Genomic DNA, 24,824 nt, shown 5'->3' with positions numbered 1-24,824 from the left:
ATCTGTTTGCCGAGACAGTTATTAGTGAATATTGGTGCCGCTAATTGATAGGCTGCATTCACATGAATATAGTTTCAGCTCACAATGCTGCCTCCGCTGTGTGCAGTCGACAGATGCACATAATGACTCAAGTTCTGTATTTGTTGATGTCTCATCTAAAAATGATTCATTTCACAAGCAGAATATTTTTTTTTCATGGTTTTCACTTAATAGATCCCTGTATCAAAAATCAGATTCCACTTTAACTTTTCTCCCCCTCCTCCCCAATTATTATGTATAGGTTGAACCATACCAAGTGAACCTTAGTCCTGATGTCCAAAAACAACTCCTTAGTGGTGTTCAAGAGCTGAATATTGAATTACCCTACCCGGTGAGTATGTTTCCCCCCATTCTTTGTAAGTTTTTATTAAAGAAACACAAAGCAGAGCTAGCCTACTAAGGACCATTTAGGACCCTTTGGGCAAAAGGATGATGTGGAGCTTTTAAAATGTCCATTTTGTACCTCTGGGTCTATGCTGAGGTCACGCTTGGCCTCCTCTTTGGTGGCAATTATGACCTACAAGGAGACGGAGAACCCTACAGGGATTTCAAAATGTTACGCCAAGAGCAGAGCTGATAGATTTGATGTCCTATAGCCTGTCCATGGCTCTGTTCTGCTAAGTTATGAGCCAAAGCTTTGGCTAATGATGTGATATGCAGTGTCCTCTGGTTTGAAGTACTGGTCAGTGGACAGAACAGTAAAGAACTCCTTGGGGTATATTTACTAAACTGCTGATTTGAAAAAGTGGAGTTCTGATTCTTATTATTTATTTAATACATTCTACAAAATGACAGCTAGAATCTGATTGATTGCTATAGGCAACATCTCCACTTTTCCAAACCCGCAGTTTAGTCAATATACCCCCTTGTCTTCCCTTAAGTTCTCTGAGAATGCCCTATTTGGGCCTGAATTTGAAAGGATCATCAAGGATTCTGAGGAAACTGCATTCCTTCCACAGAACTGGCCTATTGTAAGAGATCTTCTCATCCATAGGTGGTAAACAATCCTGACACATAATTGAAAAGTCCACAGGTGCTTTAGGGACCTCATATCCTAAATCAGTCTGTCTTGACTTTTTATATGTTGTTTTATAATGGACAAACATCCCAATTGTGAAAAGTTGATTTAATATTGTATTTTGTGCGTTTGTGTGGTCTTATCTATTATATATTGTCACTTTGTTTTCAAAACTGACTAATATAAATATGAAATGCTACTTATGATTGTGTGCTGCTAAACTGTTCATTCCAGCAATAATTAACTTGGGAATTGTCAATGTAATGTTCATTCACAGCCCAGTGATCCTAGCCAGCCTGTGTCCCTTAATCTGGGAAAGTTGGTACATTTTGAGCCCTCTCAGCGGCAGAGTCATTCTGGAGTGGTGCCGTGGTCCCCGCCACAAGAGAACTGGAACCCATGGACTAGCAGCAACATTGATGAGGGTCCTCTGGCATTTGTGAGTATTAATAAAATATATTCTATGTAAAGGTGTTACTATTGTATTGTATTCTATTGAATAGAAGAAAGGCGTTTTATTTCCAGAAAGTGATATTTTTTAATAGAGCACATTATACAGTATATTAAACAGAATCACCATCTCGTCTAAGTTCCCTATTTCCATTGTTGGTAAAATAAATGTAATTAGTCACAATTTATTTTTGCTTCCTTTCCAATGCTTTTATTCCTTTTATCACAATTTCATACAAGACATAACCATATTGCTCTGCTCATATTGCCTGGCTCCCAAATGAGGTTTAGCAGCAGCACACTACAACACAGCATTAGGGGCAGGTCCGGTACTTCCCAATTTTCATACTTTTTCATTACTTTTTACCTGCACAGATTCAAGTTGCTTATTATTGGTTACAACCACAAGGTGGCGCATGTGCAGATTGCCAGATCGGTTGAAAAGTTAGCTGAAACTCTCCAGTACATAAATATACCACGTTAATAGTATGAATGGATAGTAGAGCATAGACTTGTAGATCTGGCCCTCTTCATTACTCCACCTCCACCGGCTGTGGAACAATGGAACGAATGTTGCATAATTAGTGTTATTTGTCAAACTACGTGTGTTGGGAAAGGCATGGTATCAACTCTAGACTACATTTTTCGAGAGACTACAACTGATAAACATGCGGGTCTTGTATCTGAATTTGGATGCCACACACAATTCAATCTTGCATTAGAAGCACGATTTAGAGATTTAGCCCATACCATACAGACCTCAAGATTATTAGAAGACTCTTTGCATCTTGAAGGACAAATAAAATGAGTCCGCTGCATTAATTTGCTTATTAAAATCTTAAATCAATGGGAAAGTGTATACATCCCTTTAAGAAATGCGTAATGGGAGAAAGTCTCGGAGTTACCAAGAAGCTAACAATAAGTGGAGGAAAACAACGCTGCTTAAATATATTCACAATTTATTATACAACGAAAAGACTTTTGGGATTGTATCTAATGCAATCCTACTGGAGGGAAGTAATATATACACTACATTTTATTACAGTTAGAGGCCTTCCTATATTGTTCATTGTTGGCTTGATTTTGAAAATATCAAGCTCCACTTATGTGGTGGTGATGCCCACATTATTTTATGCAGGACGTAATCTGTCTAAACAATGGAAGCCCCAGCTAAACCTAAAACTTCACACTGAAAATCATTACTAGGGAGTTGTTGTTCCACAAAATTGCTTATTTACATCAGTCAGTCTAGATTCACAACCAATACGCTAAGAGGTTATTGATGGATTCCGCAGGGAGATAAACCGGTAAACTGATACTGGCACAGATTTTATTATTTGCTAAACTGTATTTTCATTGCAGTATCCACTAATACTGAATCAATGGAAATGTAAACCATAATGTTAACCTATATTGTATCCTGTCCTGTCTTGAATCACACAATGTTATAATTTTGTCAAATATAATAGTGTATCTAAATCAATAATAAGTAAAAAAAAAAAAAAAGTTCTAAGAAAGCTATTGCCCTGTGGCCTGATCCAAAGCTGCTTCTCTGAGCAGAGTCCTCTATGGTTTGTGTGTCTGACACCTACACCCTAAGCCTCCTAGGACACCTGGCTGGCTGGTCTGAGAGTTAGAGCTTTATAAGATCATTTCTTTAAGAATGGAAGACTTTGCACAAGAAGTATGATCATTTTAGTTTGTCTTTTGCTGTTGAGTAATATACATTTTTTTACATTTCTTTTAAGGCAACTCAAGATCAGATAAGTGCAGATTTGAAGAACGAGTTAGTATACCAGCTGGAAAACGATAAGAGCTTACAGCAGGTAAGGGGATGTGGTCAGATATCATTCCAGTAATCCATAAGCAGATTGATGTATAAATGAGTAAGTGAGTTATATAATCATTAGATTGCTTGTTATCACTTGGTATTTACCAAGGTGCCCTCGTTAAAGTGACTGGTAAACATATTGAGGGAAAAAAAGAGTGTATGGATTATGTATTTTTTTCTGAAAACGTGAACCGTTGCTCATGCTTTGCAGAGAAGGAAGTACAATCAGCTTAGAAATTCAGTAGGTGTATTAATTGAAACACTAAGGGCTAGATTTACTAAGCTGCGGGTTTGAAAAAGTGGGGATGTTGCCTATAGCAACCAATCAGATCCTAGCTATCATTTTGTAGAAAGTACTAAATAAATGAAAGCTAGAATCTGATTGGTTGCTATAGGCAACATCCCCACTTTTTCAAACCCGCAGCTTAGTAAATCTAGCCCTTAGTGTGTTATGCTACTTTTATTAAACAAACCTCTTATTTAAGTTTTGGTTTATTGATAATCTTGCAGATTTTGAGTGAACGGGACTCTCTGCCTGTCAAGAAGTTTGAGGATGAAATCTTGGAAACTGTACACAACAACTCCGTTGTAATCATTCGAGGAGCTACTGGCTGCGGTAAAACCACACAGGTGCCACAATACATTCTGGATCAGTATATCCGGAATGACCGGGCAGCTCAGTGTAACATTGTGGTGACTCAGGTACAGATATCTTTAAGAAGTTTTTTTTATTTTTTTTTTAAAAATAAGTTTTTATTGAGGTTTAACAACAAATACAGGTTATATAAATGTACTTTCAGCAGTATTCGTTTTGGATGGTGGGTGATAAAGAGATTTATAACATCATAACAACATAACTCTAAGCCAAAAAAAAAAAAAAAAAATTGAATGTATCAATGAGAATATACGTTCCCAGCCATAGAAGGAGGGTATTGTTAACCTGGCACATAGAGCACAAAGACAGACAGGGGGGAGAGGACACAGAGGAAACAAAAGGGAAGAATGGGGGATGACATGATGCAAGTCTTCAAAGTAAAAGGTCTATAGCATATATAGCGTAGGTATATGGCAAAGCCTAATCCAACAATCAGAAGCGTTTGATACAACCTTGTACCTAAAGATAGATGGTTCAGGTGGATGAACCCAAGGCCGCAAACTCTGGTGAATCTATAAATTTTAACCAAGGTCCCCATATAGTATAATATGTTACAAAAGAGTCTTTCTCTGACAAATATAATTCGTCCATGGACCTGTAATATTCTAATCTCCTAATCCAGTCCCGGATATTTGGTGGCGTGGTTGTTTTCCATCTCACAGGTATGACTGCCTTGGCGGCTGATATCACAAATTTTAATAGAGATTTTTTAAAGCAGGAAATAGGCATATCTACTTTATTGAGGAGCCAATACTCCGGGGTGTCGGGAATAGCTTGTCCAAGCAACTTCCGTGTGATGTCTATAACCTGCGACCAAAAGGGTCGTAATATGGGACAGTCCCACCAGATATGTAATAAGGAACCTGATCCCAAACCACACCTCCAGCAGACACTAGACAGTCCGCGAAACATTTTTGCAAGATGTACCGTTTTTTTTTATTTTTATTCCTGTCTGTAAGACTTTATCTGAACCAAATACTGATTTTATAGTAACATTCTTACTGGTGTTTTCAGCCTCGCAGGATCAGTGCAGTATCTGTGGCAGAGCGTGTTGCTTTTGAGAGGGGAGAAGATCCTGGGAAAAGCTGTGGTTACAGTGTGCGCTTTGAATCTATGCTCCCTCGCCCTCATGCGAGCATGATGTTCTGCACTGTGGGTAAGTAGCCGTGTGTTTAGGGGCGGGGACACTTGGCGTTTTCTTATTGTTCGCAAGTTGCTGCATCATTTCAGTTGAACGTTTTGTTTGTTAGGTGTACTCCTGAGAAAACTGGAATCTGGGATCAGAGGAATCAGTCATGTGATTGTAGATGAAATCCATGAGCGTGATATCAACGTGAGTTAAATAGTAGATTGAATTGGTATTTCATTTGGTGGCAAAATTTGGCAACCTACTTAAAAATGCAGGTTTTTTCCCCCCCTAAATTTCCTTTTTGTTCCTGCTGTTTTTCTTGCTGTTCTTACTAAATTAATTTTATTTTTTTCCTCCCAGACTGACTTCCTGCTGGTGGTGCTGCGTGATGTGGTTCAAGCTTTCCCAGACATTAGAGTTATACTTATGTCTGCCACTATAGACACCAGCATGTTCTGTGAATATTTCTTCAACTGTCCCATCATTGAGGTGTTTGGTCGTACGTTTCCTGTGCAAGGTACTTGTCTCTCTCTGTCTCTTTATTACCCAACAGGAGCTGCACATGTACAGGATTTGCAATTAGTAGGGATATGTGGTTTTTTTTTTTACAGTTCATTCTTTCTCTAAACATTTTCTGTTTTCTTGTTTGTCATCATATGGCAACTGGAACATATTAGTACCTTGCATACCGTTGTTTATATGCTATAACGTGCCTTTATTTCAAATGCTGTTCATTAACTCTCAAAAAATTGTCGTCGTAACTTTGTGAATTCCTATCTACACTGGCAGATTATTACCTTGAAGACTGCATTCAGATGACTAAATTCATCCCCCCTCCAAGGGACAAAAAAAGGAAAGACAAAGATGAAGAAGGAGGAGAGGATGAAGAGGTTTGTGGTCATTAAGCTAATTGCAGCCAAATTGGGTTTCATGTAGCTGGTGCCAATTCATGAAGACTTATGCTTGGTTTTCGTAATGGTGAGAGTGCATCATTAACCGCTAATTAAAACATCTTCATTCCATTAAACTTGCAAGTTACCTGTTTGTAGCAGACTAACACCTGCAGAACGGGCTGTACTCCTCTTGGTAACAAGGGTGTATACATGTGCAGTCTAGTGCATGAAGTCCTATACGTTGTTTTTCTCCAAAGCAGTGAGCATTCCCCGCCTCAGTATTTGTAAGACCATCTGTAAGACCTCGCTGATACTTGCAAATGGATTGAGGCTCTAGTGCAGGCCTGTCCAACCTGCGGCCCTCCAGATGTTGTGAAACTACAAGTCCCAGCATGCCCTTCCAGCTATCAACAGGTTGTCTACTGGCAAAGCATGCTGGGGCTTGTAGTTTCACAACATCTGGAGGGCAGCAGGTTGGACAGGCCTGCTCTAGTGCACCCTACAGAAGAGGGTATTGCAGATACTGTCTAATAATAAGTGCACATTGGGTTTAATTTTAATTAGCTGAAACTATTTTTATAGTGTAATATGTTTAAGGAAACCAAAAAACTGTCTCCTACAATGGCTGATCTAGTCTAGTCAATGACATGTTGCTTAATTTTGATATGTAGTGTACGTTTTCAGATATTGACACGATATCCCTTTGCGTATGTCTGCAGACTAATTGTAATCTCGTATGTACTGATGATTATGGACCCGAGACTCATCGTTCAATGTCCCAACTGAGTGAGAAAGAGACGCCCATCGAACTCATAGAAGCTCTCTTGAAATATATTGAAACGCTCAATGTACCCGGGGCTGTGCTTGTGTTTTTACCTGGCTGGAACCTTATTTACACCATGCAGAAGCATCTTGAGAATAACCCTCATTTTGGTAATTGTATTGATTAGCATTCTTGTAGAGATGTATCTGTGATTTGGCGCTATTCCCCCTTGTTGTTTTTCTGTTGTTTTTAGAGGAACCTTACGGTGAAGGTGCTTCATTTTAAAAGTCTTTCTGGGGGCGCTAATTTCTGATATGTTTCATGTTATTGCATGGCAGCAGCCTACATCATAAATAGTGTTTCCATAATTTGGCCACTAAGTGCATCGTTTCATTGAAGTTTGTGAATGATGCTCCCATTTGCCATTATCAGAGCAGGCATTCTAGCACTTTGCACGTGTGTCTATAGTGCAGCATAACAAATATGGGACTACTATATTAGGAGTTGTAGCTGTGCTCTGACCAGTCTCCTACACAAAGCCCATACATCACAGTGATCAATTAAACTTTTATTGAAGGTTTGAGTTGTGTCACTAAGCAGTTAGACAAATAAGGGGGAACCAAACCAACTTATAAAATTGAGGCACTTGGTAGTCTCACATTGTAAGTATTCGGGTACTTTAATAATTACAATAGAAACTTGCCAAATAACAGTTTCCGATAATCTTGTTATATTTGGGTGTGGATGCCAAACAGACTGATCTTTTTTTATATGGAGGGCTTTGTGCCAGGGTTGCTGTCCTACTGACCAGATCAGTGCTGGTACTGTACAGTGGTGTGTAGTACATACATGAATTAGAATATACACTGTTCCCTTATGCTCCATAAGTGAAGGGCTGAAGACTTCGTAGTCCTACTCTAAAAGTAAAAAGCTGTTCTATCCATAGTACTATATACTTTTATTTAGGATTTGAAATATCCTACAGAAAACTGAACAGGAGTTTTGATGAATGTGTGTTCATATGATCAGCGATCGTTTGTTTGCATTGGGATCTATGAACCCAATGCATGCTCTTTTTATCAGTGCACGGCATGCATAGCTCACTTGAGCAGTGATCATCATCAACATTTATTTATATAGCACCAGCAGATTCCACAGCGCTTTACAAATGGTAACAGTAATAAAACAATACTGAGTAATACATACATGCAGAGAGGTAAGAGGTCCCTGCTCGTAAGCTTACCATTTATGGCAGTGTTTCTCAACTCCAGTCCTCAGGACACCCTAGCAGTACATGTTTTCCATATCTCCTTGCTGGAGCACAGGTGTATTCATTACTGACTGACACAGTGTAGCAGGTGGTATAACTATTTCACTGGTCACCTGGCAATCCTGCACTGTTAGTGGGTCCTGAGGACTGGATTTGAGAAACACTGATCTATGGGATCGATAAATGACCACTAAAACATAGAACTACTACTGTTAAATAGTAAGACCGTGTCCTAGAGTCAGTAACTTGCCCGGAAGCTGAGCAGATTGGAATACTAGAATTGTGTCTTTGAGGATTACAGCCACAGGACTCCTGATAGAGTTTAGCATATGGCTGTCATTATAGACTTTAGGACGGTTACGTTCAGTGTACTGTTCCAACCTGGTCAGTCAAGCATGTACTTGAACGCTTACTGCTACTAGATGGGTCCCCTGTTTCCATTGGGGTTACATTTAGAAGCTGAAAAAGTTCCTTCACTACAAATCTTTCACATGCATATATTAATGTTTGCATTCAACAAAGACAAATAAAAATAATCTGCTTTAAAAAAAAAAAAAAGAATAATAATTGGTAGGGTGACTGTATTTTCAGCATGGGTGCCTGTCTCATGAGGTCACTGCTGTACTAATGCTATTCACAGACTTTGTTGGATTTTGTAATTACTAAAAGAGCAGACAAGTGCAACATGTGAATAAACAAAGTACGTCAATATATGATATTAAAAATTTAAGTTTACACTATTGATTGGTTTTGCTTTTTTCCCCAATCTAATTCTTCAGGTAGCCACAGTTACAGAATTTTGCCTCTGCATTCCCAAATACCACGAGAGGAGCAGAGAAAGGTGTTTGATCCTGCCCCGGATGGGGTAATCAAGGTAAAACTGCTGTTTTTATTAGTCATGGAGGTGGGTGGTTCTGATTACACAGCAATGTTCAACTGTTGGTGGAATTGAACCATATTTTGCAGGCTGGATGCTGTACCAGGGGTTATGGGTATGCTGGATTCAGCTAAATAAGAGCAATTTCATGCATACATAGGAAGCTTCTGTTGTCTGACAATTAGACATTGTTGGGGGATTCTAATGATTTGTAGTGTTGGCTAATTGTTTTATTTTTCCCTCCCTCAGGTTATTCTATCCACAAATATTGCTGAAACCAGTATTACTATAAATGACGTTGTTTATGTCATAGACTCCTGCAAGTAAGTTTACATGAAAAAACATTGTCTTTTTATATTGATGCCCAAATCTGCCTCTGTAATGTACCACATTTATAGTTCTGGTTTATAACATGTTCACTAGAGGAATATGCGTACAAGTTACTTGCCACAGTTTTATTCTTCATTTACTGCTCATAGAATTACATCAACATTTAAAACTTTATTTTCATTGTTACAGACAAAAAGTGAAACTATTTACAGCGCACAACAACATGACTAATTATGCCACAGTCTGGGCCTCCAAGACCAATCTTGAGCAAAGGAAAGGGAGAGCCGGGCGTGTGCGAGCCGGCTTCTGTTTCCACTTGTGCAGCAGGGCCCGCTATGATCGGTGAGGGAGTGGATCTTGCATTCAGCTGATATTTGAATATGGATTGTCCTGTCTGATATTGGAGTGGAGGGGCAGAAAGCTGTATATTGTCACTTCCGTGTACATGGGGTTATTGTATGGCATGTAATGATGAGGCAGTGCTCACACATTTATAATTTGATTAATGTATTTCCTAGCATGGAGACTCACCTTACACCAGAAATATTCCGTACTCCATTGCATGAGGTTGCTCTGAGCATTAAACTTCTACGACTGGGTGGTATTGGTCAGTTCCTGTCAAAGGCTATAGAGCCTCCTCCACTGGACGCTGTGATAGAAGCTGAACACACGCTGAGGGGTATGTTATATGGAGTATATTGCTTCATCTTTCAGGGCATTAATAGTAATGTAACAAAAACTGCATGCTAGTAAGCAGTCTGTTCTGTTTTTTATACTGGGACCGCTATATAGATTAGGATTTGTGGGTTTGATGACAATGTTTTACCTGTGGTTTGCCAGCTCAGTTTCAGTCTACTGCGCATAATTGTAATCTACTTTATAAGAAGTTTTGCAAATACAGCAGTAACCAGGAACCTTGGAAGTTGTTTCTGAGACACATTAATGATGTGACTGAATGTGCTTAAAAATCCTGGATTAAGGGGCTCTGCTGAATAATAATTTGGATTTTAAGACCCTTTTATCAGCTATTTGTAGTCTCTCTCTCCGCAGGGAAATTACTTTCACTTTCCTGCTGGCTGAATACTGATTTACAGTTTTGCTTTCCAATATTGATGAGATTATTATAAATTAAATCATATTCTCCCATTGGATTTCTATTGATCTTGGAGTGTATTGGGTGGCATATCGTGGGAGGAGCTTTGTCTTCTGTAATGTACTGTCCATTTATGGGGATGGCCCACCAAGAAGTAGGGACTGGGGTTGCTCTCTTGTGGATTTAGCATATGGACTATCCTCTAGATTTGTCTGTTAGATGCAGTATTGTGTATTATCTGACGTGTTGTTTGTTCCATACTTTTTCTACTATCTTTCCCTACTTGCTCTTTCTTGATTCCTCCCCCCTTTAACATTGTTATTGGGACAATTAGAACTAGTTATAACCCATTTAAAGAATAATTATGCCAGCTTGTGAGATGTACCACATATTACTTTTTTAACATCAATGTCACCTTTTTAGAACTGGATGCATTGGACTCAAACGATGAGCTGACTCCTCTAGGAAGAATTTTGGCAAAATTGCCAATAGAGCCGCGACTGGGGAAGATGATGATCATGGGCTGTATCTTCTAGTGAGTACATGGAGAATCTTGAGTAAGATTAAGTGATTTGTTTCTGAAGATCAGAATGACATTGCTGTGTTCTCCTGCAGTGTTGGTGATGCTGTCTGCACAATATCTGCTGCCACGTGTTTCCCGGAGCCGTTCATCAGCGAAGGTCGTAGATTGGGATACGTACATAGAAACTTTTCTGGAAATCGATTTTCTGATCACGTGGCGCTGTTATCAGTGTTTCAGGCCTGGGATGATGCAAGGTATTCTCATCATGTGTGAATCTAGTCACTAGTGAAGTTTCATATGGATCTGTGTCCTCAATAAGTTATTTTTATCTTGCCTGGTTTTTCTCTCTTTAGGATGGGAGGTGAAGATGCAGAAATTAGATTTTGTGAGCACAAGCGTCTCAACATGGCCACTCTGCGTATGACATGGGAGGCAAAAGTGCAGCTCAAAGACATCTTGGTAAATGCTGGTTTTCCAGAAGGTAAGTGGTCAAGTCCAAAATTTCTGCAGTCGCAGGATTGTTTATTTTCTTAACCTTTGTATAGTGCTAGCATGCTCTGTAGCACTTTATTACTATCTAGTAGAATTGTATAATGTGTCATTAATTTTTTCCTCCCAACAGAATGTTTAATGAATCAAGTTTTCAACAACACTGGTCCAGATAACAACCTGGACGTTGTGATTTCACTGTTGGCATTCGGCGTTTACCCCAATGTCTGTTACCACAAGGAAAAAAGAAAAATTCTCACCACAGAGGGCCGGAATGCTCTTATCCACAAATCGTCTGTCAATTGTCCTTTCAGTAGCCAAGATGTGAAGTATCCATCCCCATTCTTTGTCTTCAGTGAAAAGGTAAATTGGCTAGAAAAGTGCTATAGGGCCACACAATGCCAGAGAGGAAAACTGGAAGTGCGTGTTTGATGCAATGACCAAGCTATGATGCTACATTAATGACATTCTTTTAATTTCTACCAAATCCACTGTGTTACTGAGCTAAGTAATAATAATGATGATCATAAAAAACTTGAATAAGTTTATATTGTTCTAAATCTTCCCAGTGTGCTGTGTTTCCTGTGCTGTTTTTGTTTTGTTTTATAACAGAGCGGGTTTCAGTGCTATAGGGGGCAGCATGATTGGTTGTGAGCTATTAGCAACCAGTCATGTTACTTTCCATTACTTAATGTGACCAAACGGCACATTATGGCATTGATAATAATCACCACGTGGCATATTATTACTGGTCTACTCCCTATTTGTACACAGTGCATCTAGATTTGACACAGTATTTATAAAAAGAAACAAGAAAAAAAACCTTCTTCTATACTTTTACCTTGTATCACTTTGACATGTCCCCGTTGCCATCCCTAGTAAGGAGCTGTTGTCATAGAAGGCCCCCTCCCAGTCACCAGGAACCTTGTAGTACTTCCCTAATCGGGCCGACCATCGCAAGCCCAGTCTATCTGCAGGGAGACGGGGGCTGCATAGAAGAGTTGCCTCTGCTCCCGCAGTGTGGTCAGCATGATGCGGATGAGCTGCACATTAGTGCCTGGCTCCCGTGTCATTGTTGATAGTCGGTGGACAGGTTTCCCCTACAAAGGGAGTGTGAGCAGTGACAGATGAGGTGTCCGATCTGGTGCCCATTAACCTGCTCTTAATTGAAGAGGTGCGCTGCGGCACTGCTGGCACGGAAACTTAAACACAAAGTGAATAAAGAAATATATTGCATTTTACCTCTGCCCTTGGCGACGTTGTGTAAAACAGACCTCTACATGGGGACTTGTTTTGAAAAGGATTGTCCTTTGGTGAACTGTACAGAAGGGGAGGAGCCACAGATCTGCAGTGCCTACTCCAGCATGAGCCCTCTATACCCCTCGACGTAGCAATGCCCTCCAAATTGGGGGCAAAAAAGAGAAGATTAGATTATAGGAGATACCTTTCACATAGCAAGTGATACATATAGAATACAAGGGACATCGGAAGTGGGTTTTACGATGTGACCACCGCAATCATGCAAAATAGATTACTTGGTAGATTCCCCCCCCCCAGGTTTTCTTGGTTTGTTACATATATGCAGCTGGGTTCTTTAAAGTATATTGTTTCTAAATTTTCAGATCCGTACCAGGGCAATCTCTGCTAAAGGTATGACCATGGTGAGTCCTCTGCATCTACTACTCTTCGCCTCCAAGAAAGTCATGTCAGATGGAGAGATAATACTTCTGGATGATTGGTATGTGTATTGACGTGTTAATTATGTAAATGTATTGTTCAGGCCAGCTGTCCTGGCTTTATCAGTAATTTTCCCATATGTCATACAGTAAAGCTGAGAAATTCAGCAACAGCTGTCCTGCGTTCTTCAAATGTGTTACTGGAGTATTGTCAAATCTGTGGACTACTATAACCTGCTGATTTTAAACTGTATATACACATCAACAATTCTAATAAAGGGCAATTTCCGCTATTTGTATTTTGAAAGAAGTCATTTCTATTACATATATGTATCGCGAGGCCCCAAGCGTGACATTATTACCTTTTGACATGTCTAGCACTTCGGAAATGTAATTTTAATTGCATCAGAATGTGTGATTATTACAGTGACGCCAGAAGGGAACATTATACTTCTGATGCTACATTAACATGGACCAAAAATAGAGCTGACTGCTTGGTCCGGCATATATTTTAAATTGTTCAGTTCATGGTTATTGCATTCTCAAAAGGGATTGATGATATCTATTTTTAGTTTACCTGTGCTCCATTCACTGCACATGTGTATGCAGTGTAGCCCACATGTAGCAGGGGCGCAGTGTGTACATGTCATTAAGCTGTCACATTGTCATTTTAATTAACTTGAGATGTTTAAAGATTCTCCCAACTGTCAACTGTTCTGCAGGATTAAATTATTGATGCCTCATGAGGACGCTGCCTGCATTACTGCATTGAAATCTGCAATGGAAGCACTAGTTGTAGAAGTTACTAAAGAACCAGAGATTTTATCTGATCTGGGTCCTGTGAATGAGAAGATGCTGAACTTGATTCGTCTGATAGCCAAACCATCCACAGCTGGAATTAATCTTAGTATGGGAAATTCCAGGTAAGAAAATATTGTGCTCTTGACGGCATTACGTAACAGTTGGAATAGACTCTGAAGCTTTGTCTTAATGCCTAATTCACAAAATGGAGATCATGAAGATTATAGAGATTATACAGAAACTTTCATTCTAAGTATTTATTGAGTTGTAAAAGACTCTAAGAGCAGGCAAGAGCTTTTCATAGTCTACTACAGGAAGGCTGCTTGTACTCTCTCCTCCCTCATGCATGTAGTCCATTCAAATAGGCCTACACTTATCTTGTACGGCAGTTGGAAGTATTGTGGATAAAAGAGGCCAATTTGTGTCTTCTCACTGTGTCTTCAGAAAAAGGACACAGAAGATGTGGGGTAAAGGTGAATTCATTAAACTGGTTTATAAAACTGCATGTCGCACTCACAAATAAACATAGAAGGCTAGGTTTCAAGAAGATGTGCAGTAGTGGTCCGAAACTAGCGACATGTAGGAAATACCTAACGGTATAAAAAGTGACACACACAAAATCCTGACACCTGAAATATATATATGTAAGAAGTGGCAACACAAAAAATACCGACAGTGTGATTGCTGACACTGAAAATGGCGACAGCCACACTGCCAGCATTAATGGGGCAATGCGAGAGGGTACAGCTGGACCTGCCAGCTGTATAATGTGTAAAACGGAGTAAAAAAATAAGACTTCCCCCTATAAACACTATTAGCCCTAGCACTGCCAGCCTACTGCTGGTTGCAACGAAATTCGGGGGCAAAGTGTGGGGTTTTCCCGATTTTCATAAGTGCCTAAACTCCTAGTCCCACCTACTATACCCAAATGTCTCGCAGTGTCTCCCAATGGCAGGAAAGAGAAAACAGTGGTTCCTCTGCCATAATGACAGCCAAACCCCAGACATATCTCCATGTGCCTATTTGGAAGGGTTATCAGTCCCTTTTGAGGTTTGATCAGAACACTTTCACGTATCTTCACCAAGATCATGGCGGTCATGGCTGCTCTGCTAAGGTCCAGGGGAATTACAATCATTCCTTACCTGGACGATCTTCTGTTAAAGGCAGATTCTTCAGAAAGGCTTCAGTTGCATATTCAAGTCGTAATCCAGACCCTGGAGTCTCACGGTTGGATTATCAACTTCAAGAAATCCAAGTTGATCCCATCTCAGCGGATGGTGTTTCTGGGTCTTTTATTCGACACCCGGCTGCGATGGGTGTTCTTTCCTCAGGACAAAATTCTTGCCTTGCAGAAGATGGTGAAATCCCTGTTGGTGGCAAGGAGACCTTCAGTTCATTTTGCCATGCGACTTCTAGGCAATTCAGTTCGCTCAGTTTCATGCACGGCAGTTCCAGTTGGAACTTCTGTCGCAATGGAACAAATCCCATCGGATTCTGACGAGTCAGGTTTTTCGCCTGTCTCCGCAGATGCGTCAGTCGCTGCTCTGGTGGTTACACAAGCAGAATCTCGCCAGGGGACGCACGTTCTCAATTTGGAATTGAACTCTGATAACAACAGATGCCAGCCTTCATGGTTGGGGGGCTGTCTGTCTTCACGCTCGGTTTCAGGGGCTTTGGAATCCAAGCTTCCTATGAATGTCCAAGAACTGCGAGCAGTGTTTCATGCTCTGATGAGTGCGCAGCACTTGCTGCAGGGATGGCCAGTGAAGATTCAATCAGACAATGTCACAGCAGGGGCACATATCAACTATCAGGGCGGCACCAAGAGTCCCTTGGCCATGCAGGAGACTCACAAGATTTTTCAGTGGGCCGAGGCTCACGTTACAGCGCTTATGGCCATCTTTATTCCCGGAGTAGAAAATTGGAAAGCAGATTTCCTAAGCAGGCAGACTCTGCACCCGGGAGAATGGTCCCTCCATCCGGAGGTGTTTCAACAGTTAGTGGAACGATGGGGTCAGCCGGATGTCGACACGATGGTATCTCTGTTGAACCACAAGGTTCCTCTCTACTGCTCCCGCGCAAGAGATCCCAGGGCAGTCGTGGTAGACGCCATGTCTGTCCTTTGGAGGTACCTCTTAGTGTACCTTTTTCCTCCGGTAGCCTTGCTTCCACGGGTAATGAAAAAGGGGGAGAGAGAGGGTGTCCCAGTTCTTCTAGTGGCGCCAGATTGGCCGCTCAGGGCCTGGTACACCGACGTGTTCTTCATGGCAGGAGGTCGGTCGTGACTGTTGCCGATACGCCGGAGACCTGTTGTCTCAGGGTCCCTTTCGGCATCTAGGTTTGCAACGTCTGGTTTTAACGGCATGGCTGTTGAAGCCATGATCCTAAGAGATGAGGGGTTTTCCGACCGGGTGGTGCAAACCATGCTCCGTGCTCAGTATGGAAGACATACATTGGCTGGTGTGAAAAGAAGGGATATCCTACGTCTTCTTTTCGTCTGGCCAGGTTACTTAGGTTCTTGCAGGACGGCTTGGATGCATGTGCAAACTTTCATTCAAGGTGTTCTCCATGTACAACCTCCATATGTTCCTCCGGTTCCGCCATGGGATTTAAATTTGGTGTTGAGGGCTTTACAGCATCCACCGTTTGAACCATTGAATACTGTGGATTTCAAATTTCTATCTTAGAAAACAATTTTTCTTTTGCCAATATTTACAGCACGTAGAGTTTCAGAGCTTGCTGCCTTGTCTTGCAAGTCACCTCTGCTGGTTTTTCATTAAGATAGGGAAGTTCTTCGTATTAAGACCTCCTTCCTTCCTAAAGTTGTGTTTAGATTTCATCTGAATAAGGACATTGTCATTCCTGCTCTGACTGATTCCTTGCCTTCGGATAACGATGAGTCTATTCGTTATCTAGATGTCATCCGGTCCTTGCGTGTTTTTTGTGAAAAGGTCACAGAAACTGCGTAAGATTGAGGATTTGTTGATTCTCTACGATGCTCACAAAAGAAGTTGGTCAGCTTCAAAAGTGACGATTGCTAGGTGGATTACGGCGGTTATCCGTCAAGCTTATAGTGGGGCTAGGGAGCCTGTCCCAAATAATCTGCTGGCACATTCTACAAGGTCGATGAGTACTTCCTGGGCGGCCCGAAATGGTGCCTCCAGTGAACAACTGTGTAAAGCGGCCACGTGGTCGTCTGTACACACATTCACTAAGTTTTACAAATTTAATGTGTTTGCATCTACGGATGCAAGTTTTGGGAGAAAGGTGCTTCGTGCCGTTTCTTGTGAGCGTTCCCTCCCGTGAGCCAACTTTGGGATATCCCCAATGTTCCCGGTGTCCCCCAAGAATGTGAGAGAGAATGGGATTTTTATACTTATGTATAATCCGTTTCTCTTAATCCATTGGGGGACACCGGGCACCCACCCTTAACGCTCTGGTTTCTCCTTCTGTTTGGCATGTCTGGTTGTTAAGAGAATGTTGTGGTGTCATGTTTATTCGCTTTTCTTTGGTTTTCTCCCTTTCTGTGGGTTTGGTTAAACATAGAATGGGCTCTAACAGGAGGTAGGGTATAGAAGGGGAGGAGCTAGGGCTTAGTTAACTAAAGTTAAAGTGCCAGTTTGCCTGTCCCTACTCTATACCCCAATGTGCCCAGTGTCCCTCAATGGATTAAGAGAAAAGGATTTTACGTAAGTATAAAAATCCCGTTTTTCAATTAATTAAAATAAGGTGATCCATCCAGTCTGAAAAAAAAATACAGTAAAAATCTATTTTTAGATCATTTTTTTATCGTCTTTTCAATATCAATGGTCAGTTTACAGCGGGATCATTTACACCAGTGTGTGAAGAAAAGGAACAATAGGGAGCGATGTTCCAGTCATATGTGAGCTCATGAACACTTATTGACTAACTATGATTCAAATTTTCTGTTGGTGTTGGCTATTCTTCCTGATAGTTGTCCTTTTATTGTAGCTCATCATGAAAAGTAAATTCTCTAACCTTTTTAATTCTCGGGAACGAATTCAAAAATAACTTGCAAGAGTTCATCCAGCATAAGGCTTATCCCTCAGTGTCAGGCTGTTTGATGGGAGGAAAGGCAGCAATTGTCAAATTTGGTGGGCTTGTCCCGCAAAGGTGGTGGGGAACACCAGCTGCATTGTAATATTTATTGCAATTGGATGGGAATCTCAGCAGCAGTTCCTGGTTGAAGAGGGCATCATGTGATTGGCTCACATCCTAGCCTGGGAAGCCCTCTTCTCCCAGATGTGCCCTGCTGCTTCCAAGTCCTCCTTCCATGGATGCGGCCAGTGGTTGCTATCCCTTTTAATACAGCTTTCTCTTTCATCCTATCTGGGGGACACTGCTACAGTGGGTTGTGAGAGTGAAGGTGAAGTTGGCACTTAACAGGTTTACTTTGCTAATGTATCCAAGCTGACAAACCCCTCCGCACTGCAACCCCCTGTAGCCTCTCCAGTTTTATTTAAGTGCCCAAGGGAGTTGGGCTAAATTATTTTCTTTTTTTTCTCTTAATTTAACTTGTTATTTGCAGCAGTGTGCTCTGTTAGCTTACAGAGCACACTTATTCAGACAGTGAGTTATTTTACCTTGTTTTATTTCTTTTAATCTTTTAAAAACAGTCGGCACTGACAAGCGGCTTATAGCAGCTGCCAGGACCGAGATAAAGGTGCTGCCTAAAACGGAAAAGCGCACCGTCAATTGGAACGCCAGGGACCGCCATATTGGATTTGTTCCAAGTCCCCTCCTCACCAAAGGAGGGGGGTGGGTACTTGTGCCATCAGAAAATCGGCCACCAGAAATCTGCTACTAGCAACTGCTGCATAATATAGATGCAGCAGATCGCCTTTTTAACAGCAGAAAACTCGAGGAGGAGCAGGAAAAAGGGGTGCAGTTGGAGGGTACTAAGGACAGAGTGCCCCCCCCCCCCCCCCATGCAGTTTGCAGCAAGTGAACTGTTCCAAGGGCGCCAAACATCTGCCCAGGAAAAAAAGATCAGCAGACATTCTCCGGAACACTGAGTTGCTGACAGACCTCTCCTGCTCCATAAGAATATTAGCCTGAATGGAAGGCTAAGTCCCATTTTTCTTATATCTCTATATCACAGTTAGGGGTTGTTGCAATAGCATTTTTAATAAGATATAGAATACTAATTGCATAACACATAGCCTCAGCAAGGGATACTAATTTTTCACTCTGTCATAGACTATTATTATTATTATTATTATTAATTTTTTATTTATAAGGCGCCACAAGGCGTCCGCAGCGCCGTACAGGGACAAACAAATTACAATACAATGGGAGACAGCACAGTAACTCAGTAAGCTCAATGCACAGCTAAAGAGGGCGGGGAAGGGGGAGGGAGGATCCGCAAACGACGGGGCCCAAGAAGGAGGGCGCGGAAGACAGGGAGACCCCCAGGGGGGAGGAGGGAGCGAGAGTGGACGTGGGGAGGAGGACCCACGAGGAGGAGGGCTAAGTAGCTGGAGAGCAGAGTTAGAAGTGGTGGAAACAGGAGGAGAGATGGTATTAGTATCTAATTAGTATCTCTCTGTTTGCTTGTGAGTGATTGCCTGTATTTCATTCTTTTACTGTTACACTTCCTTTAAAAGAAAATGTCTGATAAGGGAAAGGCACCTTGGGCAAAATATTATACCTGTTCCAAGTGTAAAGACAAGTTACCATTGGGACTACAGGACCTGGGGCGCTTTGTGCTGACTACAGCGGGGGCCACTAGCGGAAACGCTAGCATGGGCAAATGCTGTGACACGGGTTTGAGACATTGGTTAAGCTGCTATCTGAACCAACAGAGATTCCAGCAGTTGCGGCGGTTCTCCCCTCTACCTCAGTAGCAATTGACCCCCTCGTAACAGGCAGGACTACGGGGACCGCTGAGTCCACAGACTTAGGACAGGCTGGTGCTCTAGCTGTCCTCACAAGACCCTCCTACAGGAGAACTGTCTTGGTCGGCTTCCCTAGTTAGAGGACTTGATAGGTTAAACCAGTTCTTTGATGCGCCAAGACCCTTACCCAAAAATAAACTACACTGATCCTCTAACCCCCTTCTGACACACTCAGATTCGGAAGGATCTTCAGAAGAGGAAGGTGAGCTGATAGAAGACTCTGGTTCTACACAGGTCATAGACCCAGAAGAGTCTTCCAGATATCAAGACATTGATGACCTGGTGGTAGCAGTTTGTCAGACATTAGGTATTCTGGATCGAGAAGAGACTAGAACATCAGATCAAAGTCTCTTCAAAAAATCTAGGAAACGTGCGACCCGCTTTTCTTCACCAGTAGAACTGAATGAAATAATGGAAGCATCCCGGAAACAACTAGATCGGAACTTTACTATTCCAACGAAGGTATCTGGCTTTATATCCATTACAGGAGTAGGACCTCAACTGTTGGGAACAGTTTCCAAGGGTTGATTCACCAGTGGTATGCTTAGCATGTCACGCCACACCACACTCCCTATCCCAGGGACAACCACCCTGCAGGATAATATTGACCGCAAGATAGAGGGAATTTTTAAAGTCTATCCACACCACGGCACGTACTTCATTCAGACCCTTGTTTTCATCGGCATGGGTTGTCAGGGCGATGGAAACATAGGCTGATAAATTAACAGCGGGTCTGCAAAATTCAGAATGGCTCCCCCTTGCCCTGCATCTCAAGGAGGCTTCCGGATACTTATACGAGGCCGCCCAGAATGCAGCCTTCATTTCTTCATCTATTTCTGCAACCACAGTAGCGGTCAGGAAAACCTTATGGCTCAGGTCCTGGGGTGCAGACAAAAAGTTTTTAGAATCCCTCCCTTATTCGGCCTCTAGAAGACAATCTTATAGAGGTAAGTCTTCCTCATCCACAAAACGTCCATCTCCCAAGCTTCCAGAAAAGCAGTTAGTTTGACTGTCTTCTCCCCTCCTCACGGCTGCGGGAGTAGGTGGATGTACTGTTCTACTGATCTACTGTTCAGAGATCAGTGGGCAGAGTCCTAAGAAGACCGCTTAATTCGGGGGATCATGACGAGAGGATACATGACAGACCTATCGGGTCCTGCACCTCGTCGGTTCTTCGCAACCAGCTTACCCCGCGACCCTCGAAAGAAAGGCAATACTTACATGTGTTGCCTCTCTTCTTTCTGCCAGGGTCATCCGCCAGGTTCCGGAACACCAAAAAAGGGGTTCTAGTTCAGTCTCTTTTTGGTCCCAAAGCCAGACAGCTCGTTCCGACCTGTTCTAAATCTAAAAAAGTTAAAACGGCACCTACTGGTGGTCAGGTTTAGAATGGAATCAGGTTGGTCATCAATGGTCCGGAACCAGATCGATATATGGCGTCAATAGACATCAAGGACGCCTACCTTTTACATACCAATCTGGAATGCTCATCAGGCCCTTCTCAGATTCACAGTGGGACCGTCTCACTACCAATTCAGAGCTCTCCCATTTGACCTTTCGACAGCACCAAGAGTGTTTACAAAAATTATGGCAATAATGGCAGCCTGTCTTGATTCCAGAGAAGTGCAAAGAGTGCCCTATTTAGACGATCTGCTCATAAAAGCCTTGTCAGCTATCTTGCTAAATCAGCACCTGGTCCGCACTATTAGGATCATGTAGACACACGGATGGCTCCTAAATCGAGAAAAATCACAATTGATTCCGTGCCAGAAAATGACCTTTCTGGGACTAATCATAGACACCAACAAACAAAAGGTTTTGTTCCGGAGGAAAAATCTAATTTCCTGAGGAACCTGACTGCTCGGGTTATGACCTGTGCATACCGTCGGTCCACTGTGCATGCGTTTATTAGGAAAGATGGTATCGACTTTCGAGACCATTCCTTATGGTTTGCTGCTTACAATGGTACCTCTTAAGGAAGTGGTCAGGATCACATCTGAGATTAGAGGGACAACTGATACAATTGTCACCAAGAGCGAAGGCTTCCTTCAGGTGGTAGATGGTCCAGGACAATCTGACTGTGGGAAGGTCCTTTGCCCCATGGTCCTGAATCTTAGTAACCACAGACGCCAGTCTGACAGGATGGGGGTCTGTGGTACTTCATTTATGGCTCCTGGGACTCTGGACTGCTCGGGATTCTTCTCTCCCCATCAATCTTCTGGAGCTAAAAGCCATGCTAATGGCCTTAGAGAGGGCTAAGTCGATACTTCACGGACACCCAGTCTGTCTGCAGTCCGACAATGCGACGGCCGTGTCTTATGTCAACAGACGGGGGCACCAGAAGCACAAGAGCAATGAGGGTGGCTGCTCGGATATTGATCTGTGCAGACAACCACGTTTCTGCTATCTCAGCACTGTTTATTTCAGGAATCCAAAACTGGGAAGCAGACTTTCTCAGCCAACATGCGATATTGCAGGGCGAGTGGTCGCCGGAACCTGAATTCTGGGCCTAGTGGTAGGTCCGTGTCTGAAATTGCCTCTTCGAGAAGACCTTCTTCAGCAAGGACCATTCACTCATAAGGAATTGCCTTGGCTCAATTTAACGGCATGGAGGTTGAGACCAACCTGTGGAGGATCCCAGAGGGTTCTCTCCATGAGTAGTGAACACCCTCCTTCGGGCTAGAAAACCAGTTTCGGCTCGTATTTACCACCACATATGGCGAACCTACAAAAGATGGTGTGAGAGCTGACCATGCCACAGTTTCTGGCTTTTCTCCAGGATGGCTTGGATGCGGGCCTTTGTCTAGGTTCATTGAAAGTACAGATATTGGCCCTTTCGGTATATTTTCACCTGCGTTTGGCAGACATTCCGGATGTCAGGACCTTCTTGCAAGGAGTCCTGCATATCCAGCCTCCATATGTTCCACCAACAGCCCCCTGGAATCTTAACCTGGTGCTTAATATGCTTCAAGGGCCTCCTTTTGAACCATTACACACTGCAGAATTATGCTTCTTGACTATGAAAGTTGTATTTCTACTAGCTATTGCATCGGCTCATAGAGTTTCCGAATTAGGTGCTCTCTTATGTTGTCGTCATCATCATATATTTATATAGCGCCACTAATTCCGCAGCGCTGTACAGAGAGAACTCATTCACATGAGTCCAGTCTTAGTTACAATCTAAATCACACACACACACAGAAAATAAGGGCAATTTAATAGCAGCCAATTATTCAACCAGTATGTTTGTTTTTGGAGTGTGGGAGGAAACCGGAGCTCCCGGCGGAAACCCAGGCAAACACGGGGAGAACATACAAACTCCACACAGATAAGGTCATGGTCGGGAATTGAACTCATGACCCCAGTGCTGTGAGGCAGAAGTGCTAACCACTAAACCACCATGCTGCCCATACCGTGAACCATATGTTATCTTTCACGATGATAGGGAGGTTCTCAGAACCTCCCTATCATGTTTCGCTACTGAGCTTATTCAAGGCAAAGCGTACTATGCTGTAAGTTCTGCTGTTTGGTCTCTGATCGATTGACCCCCCTTCCTTGGGGCTTTACACTTGTACTGGAGAAGCGACAGGGGATTACAGAGGGAAGGTTTTTGTCAGCTTTGATACACTCACAACCCATGGCATCAGTGTCCCCCAGATGGAAGCAGAGAAACAGATTTATCGTAAAGTATAAAAATCCTTTTACATGGAGGAAAGTACCAATTATAAAGCAGGATGCAACACTACTTAATGGCATTGCTACATATATAGAGAATAAAGCATTTATAGACATGACTTCAATGACTAGCAGTATTAAATGTTTGCAAATTTTTTTTCTTTTTTTTTTTTTCTTTTAGATTTGGAGATGGGCCTCGTCCACCTAAAATGGCCCGTTTTGATGGAGGTTCTGGCTCAGGAGGTGGTTACAGTGGATCTGGCTATCGAGGGTTTAGGGGTGGTGGCTTTAGGGGTGGCAATCAAGGAGGGGGCTTCAGGGGAGGCAGTCAAGGTGGTGGTTACAGGGGAGGAAGTCAAGGTGGTGGCTACAGGGGAGGCAATCAAGGTGGTGGTTACAGAGGTGGCAGTCAAGGTGGTGGCTACAGGGGCGGAAGCCAAGGTGGTGGTGGCTACAGGGGCGGAAGCCAAGGTGGTGGTGGCTACAGGGGCGGAAGCCAAGGTGGTGGCTACACGGGCGGAAACCAAGGTGGTGGCTACACGGGCGGGAATCAGGGTGGTGGCTACAGGGGCGGGAATCAGGGTGGTGGATTCAGAGGTGGATACCAAGGACAAGGTGGTGGTTTTGGAGGAGGTGGTTTCAGAGGCCAATCAAGTGGTGGGTTCTGAGGGCTTTTTTTTTCTTTCTATCTTCCCCTTTTGTTGTTAAATAATTTTAACCAGGTTTTGTGCACATTGTTGCTTTGAAAGTCAGTAAATACATAATTTTGTACAGATATTGTTTAATTTCTGTTTGTATCATAATTTTACCTTATTGCTTGAAAATTGCTTGTAGGAAATAAAAATGAAGCCTAAAAAATAAAAAACATTTGCTTTCTAATTCTGAATTTTATAAATTGATTGCTTACAGAATGGTTTTTCACAAACGAACATTAAATAAAATGTATTGTATATTGAATACACTGAGGGGTACATCTGTCAACGTAAATCAGAATAATTGATGGACTTTCCTCTTCAACTGACACTGACTAAAACACTGATAAATTGTACATGTTGAGTAAGCATTGTGATTAATGTTAATTAGGCAAGGAAACTGTTACCCGGCATTCACAAACTCTAGGCCCCAAGGCTGCAGAGGGAAAATCTAGAATCAAAATATTTGTGCCTATAAAGGAGTACAAGGATATTGAGAGTAGCCACTTAGTACTACCAGCCATAACCCTCTTGAGCCTCAGTCTGTCAAGAAAGGGGTTTTAATCTCAGGATGCGACCATGGAAACAACACTTTAAAACAACAAACTATAATAACACTTTAGTGACAGCCCTCATCATCCTAAAATTGAGGGAGAGGGGCAGACACTGCCCCACATGCGGGTCTAAAACTACCAGTAAGTCAAG

At 42.3% G+C, this 24,824-nt stretch overlaps 1 protein-coding gene across 3 annotated transcripts in view; it reads left to right on the top strand.

Moving 5' to 3' along the window:
* DHX9 (DExH-box helicase 9) overlaps positions 1-24,202 on the top strand; it is a 37,530-nt gene extending 13,328 nt beyond the window's left edge. For 2 of the 3 annotated variants that reach the window (XM_075182251.1, XM_075182253.1), the window contains 20 exons: positions 281-370; positions 1,335-1,496; positions 3,256-3,333; positions 3,849-4,040; positions 5,008-5,149; positions 5,244-5,326; positions 5,483-5,639; positions 5,912-6,012; positions 6,735-6,948; positions 8,828-8,922; positions 9,175-9,248; positions 9,445-9,597; positions 9,774-9,934; positions 10,772-10,883; positions 10,964-11,125; positions 11,225-11,352; positions 11,494-11,723; positions 12,983-13,098; positions 13,759-13,959; positions 23,609-24,202. In XM_075182251.1, the coding sequence (XP_075038352.1) occupies positions 281-370; positions 1,335-1,496; positions 3,256-3,333; positions 3,849-4,040; positions 5,008-5,149; positions 5,244-5,326; positions 5,483-5,639; positions 5,912-6,012; positions 6,735-6,948; positions 8,828-8,922; positions 9,175-9,248; positions 9,445-9,597; positions 9,774-9,934; positions 10,772-10,883; positions 10,964-11,125; positions 11,225-11,352; positions 11,494-11,723; positions 12,983-13,098; positions 13,759-13,959; positions 23,609-24,095 (3,138 nt within the window). In that variant the 3' untranslated portion in view covers positions 24,096-24,202. The remainder of the gene's footprint in view (positions 1-280; positions 371-1,334; positions 1,497-3,255; positions 3,334-3,848; positions 4,041-5,007; positions 5,150-5,243; positions 5,327-5,482; positions 5,640-5,911; positions 6,013-6,734; positions 6,949-8,827; positions 8,923-9,174; positions 9,249-9,444; positions 9,598-9,773; positions 9,935-10,771; positions 10,884-10,963; positions 11,126-11,224; positions 11,353-11,493; positions 11,724-12,982; positions 13,099-13,758; positions 13,960-23,608) is intronic. The other variant, XM_075182252.1, reaches the window with a different exon arrangement.
* Positions 24,203-24,824: the final 622 nt, after the last annotated feature.

The sequence above is a fragment of the Mixophyes fleayi genome, chromosome 8, assembly GCF_038048845.1.
Source record: "Mixophyes fleayi isolate aMixFle1 chromosome 8, aMixFle1.hap1, whole genome shotgun sequence".
Lineage (NCBI taxonomy): Eukaryota > Metazoa > Chordata > Amphibia > Anura > Limnodynastidae > Mixophyes > Mixophyes fleayi.
The sequence above is the reverse complement of the archived record's forward strand: the minus strand, read 5'-3'. Positions and strand labels throughout refer to the sequence as shown.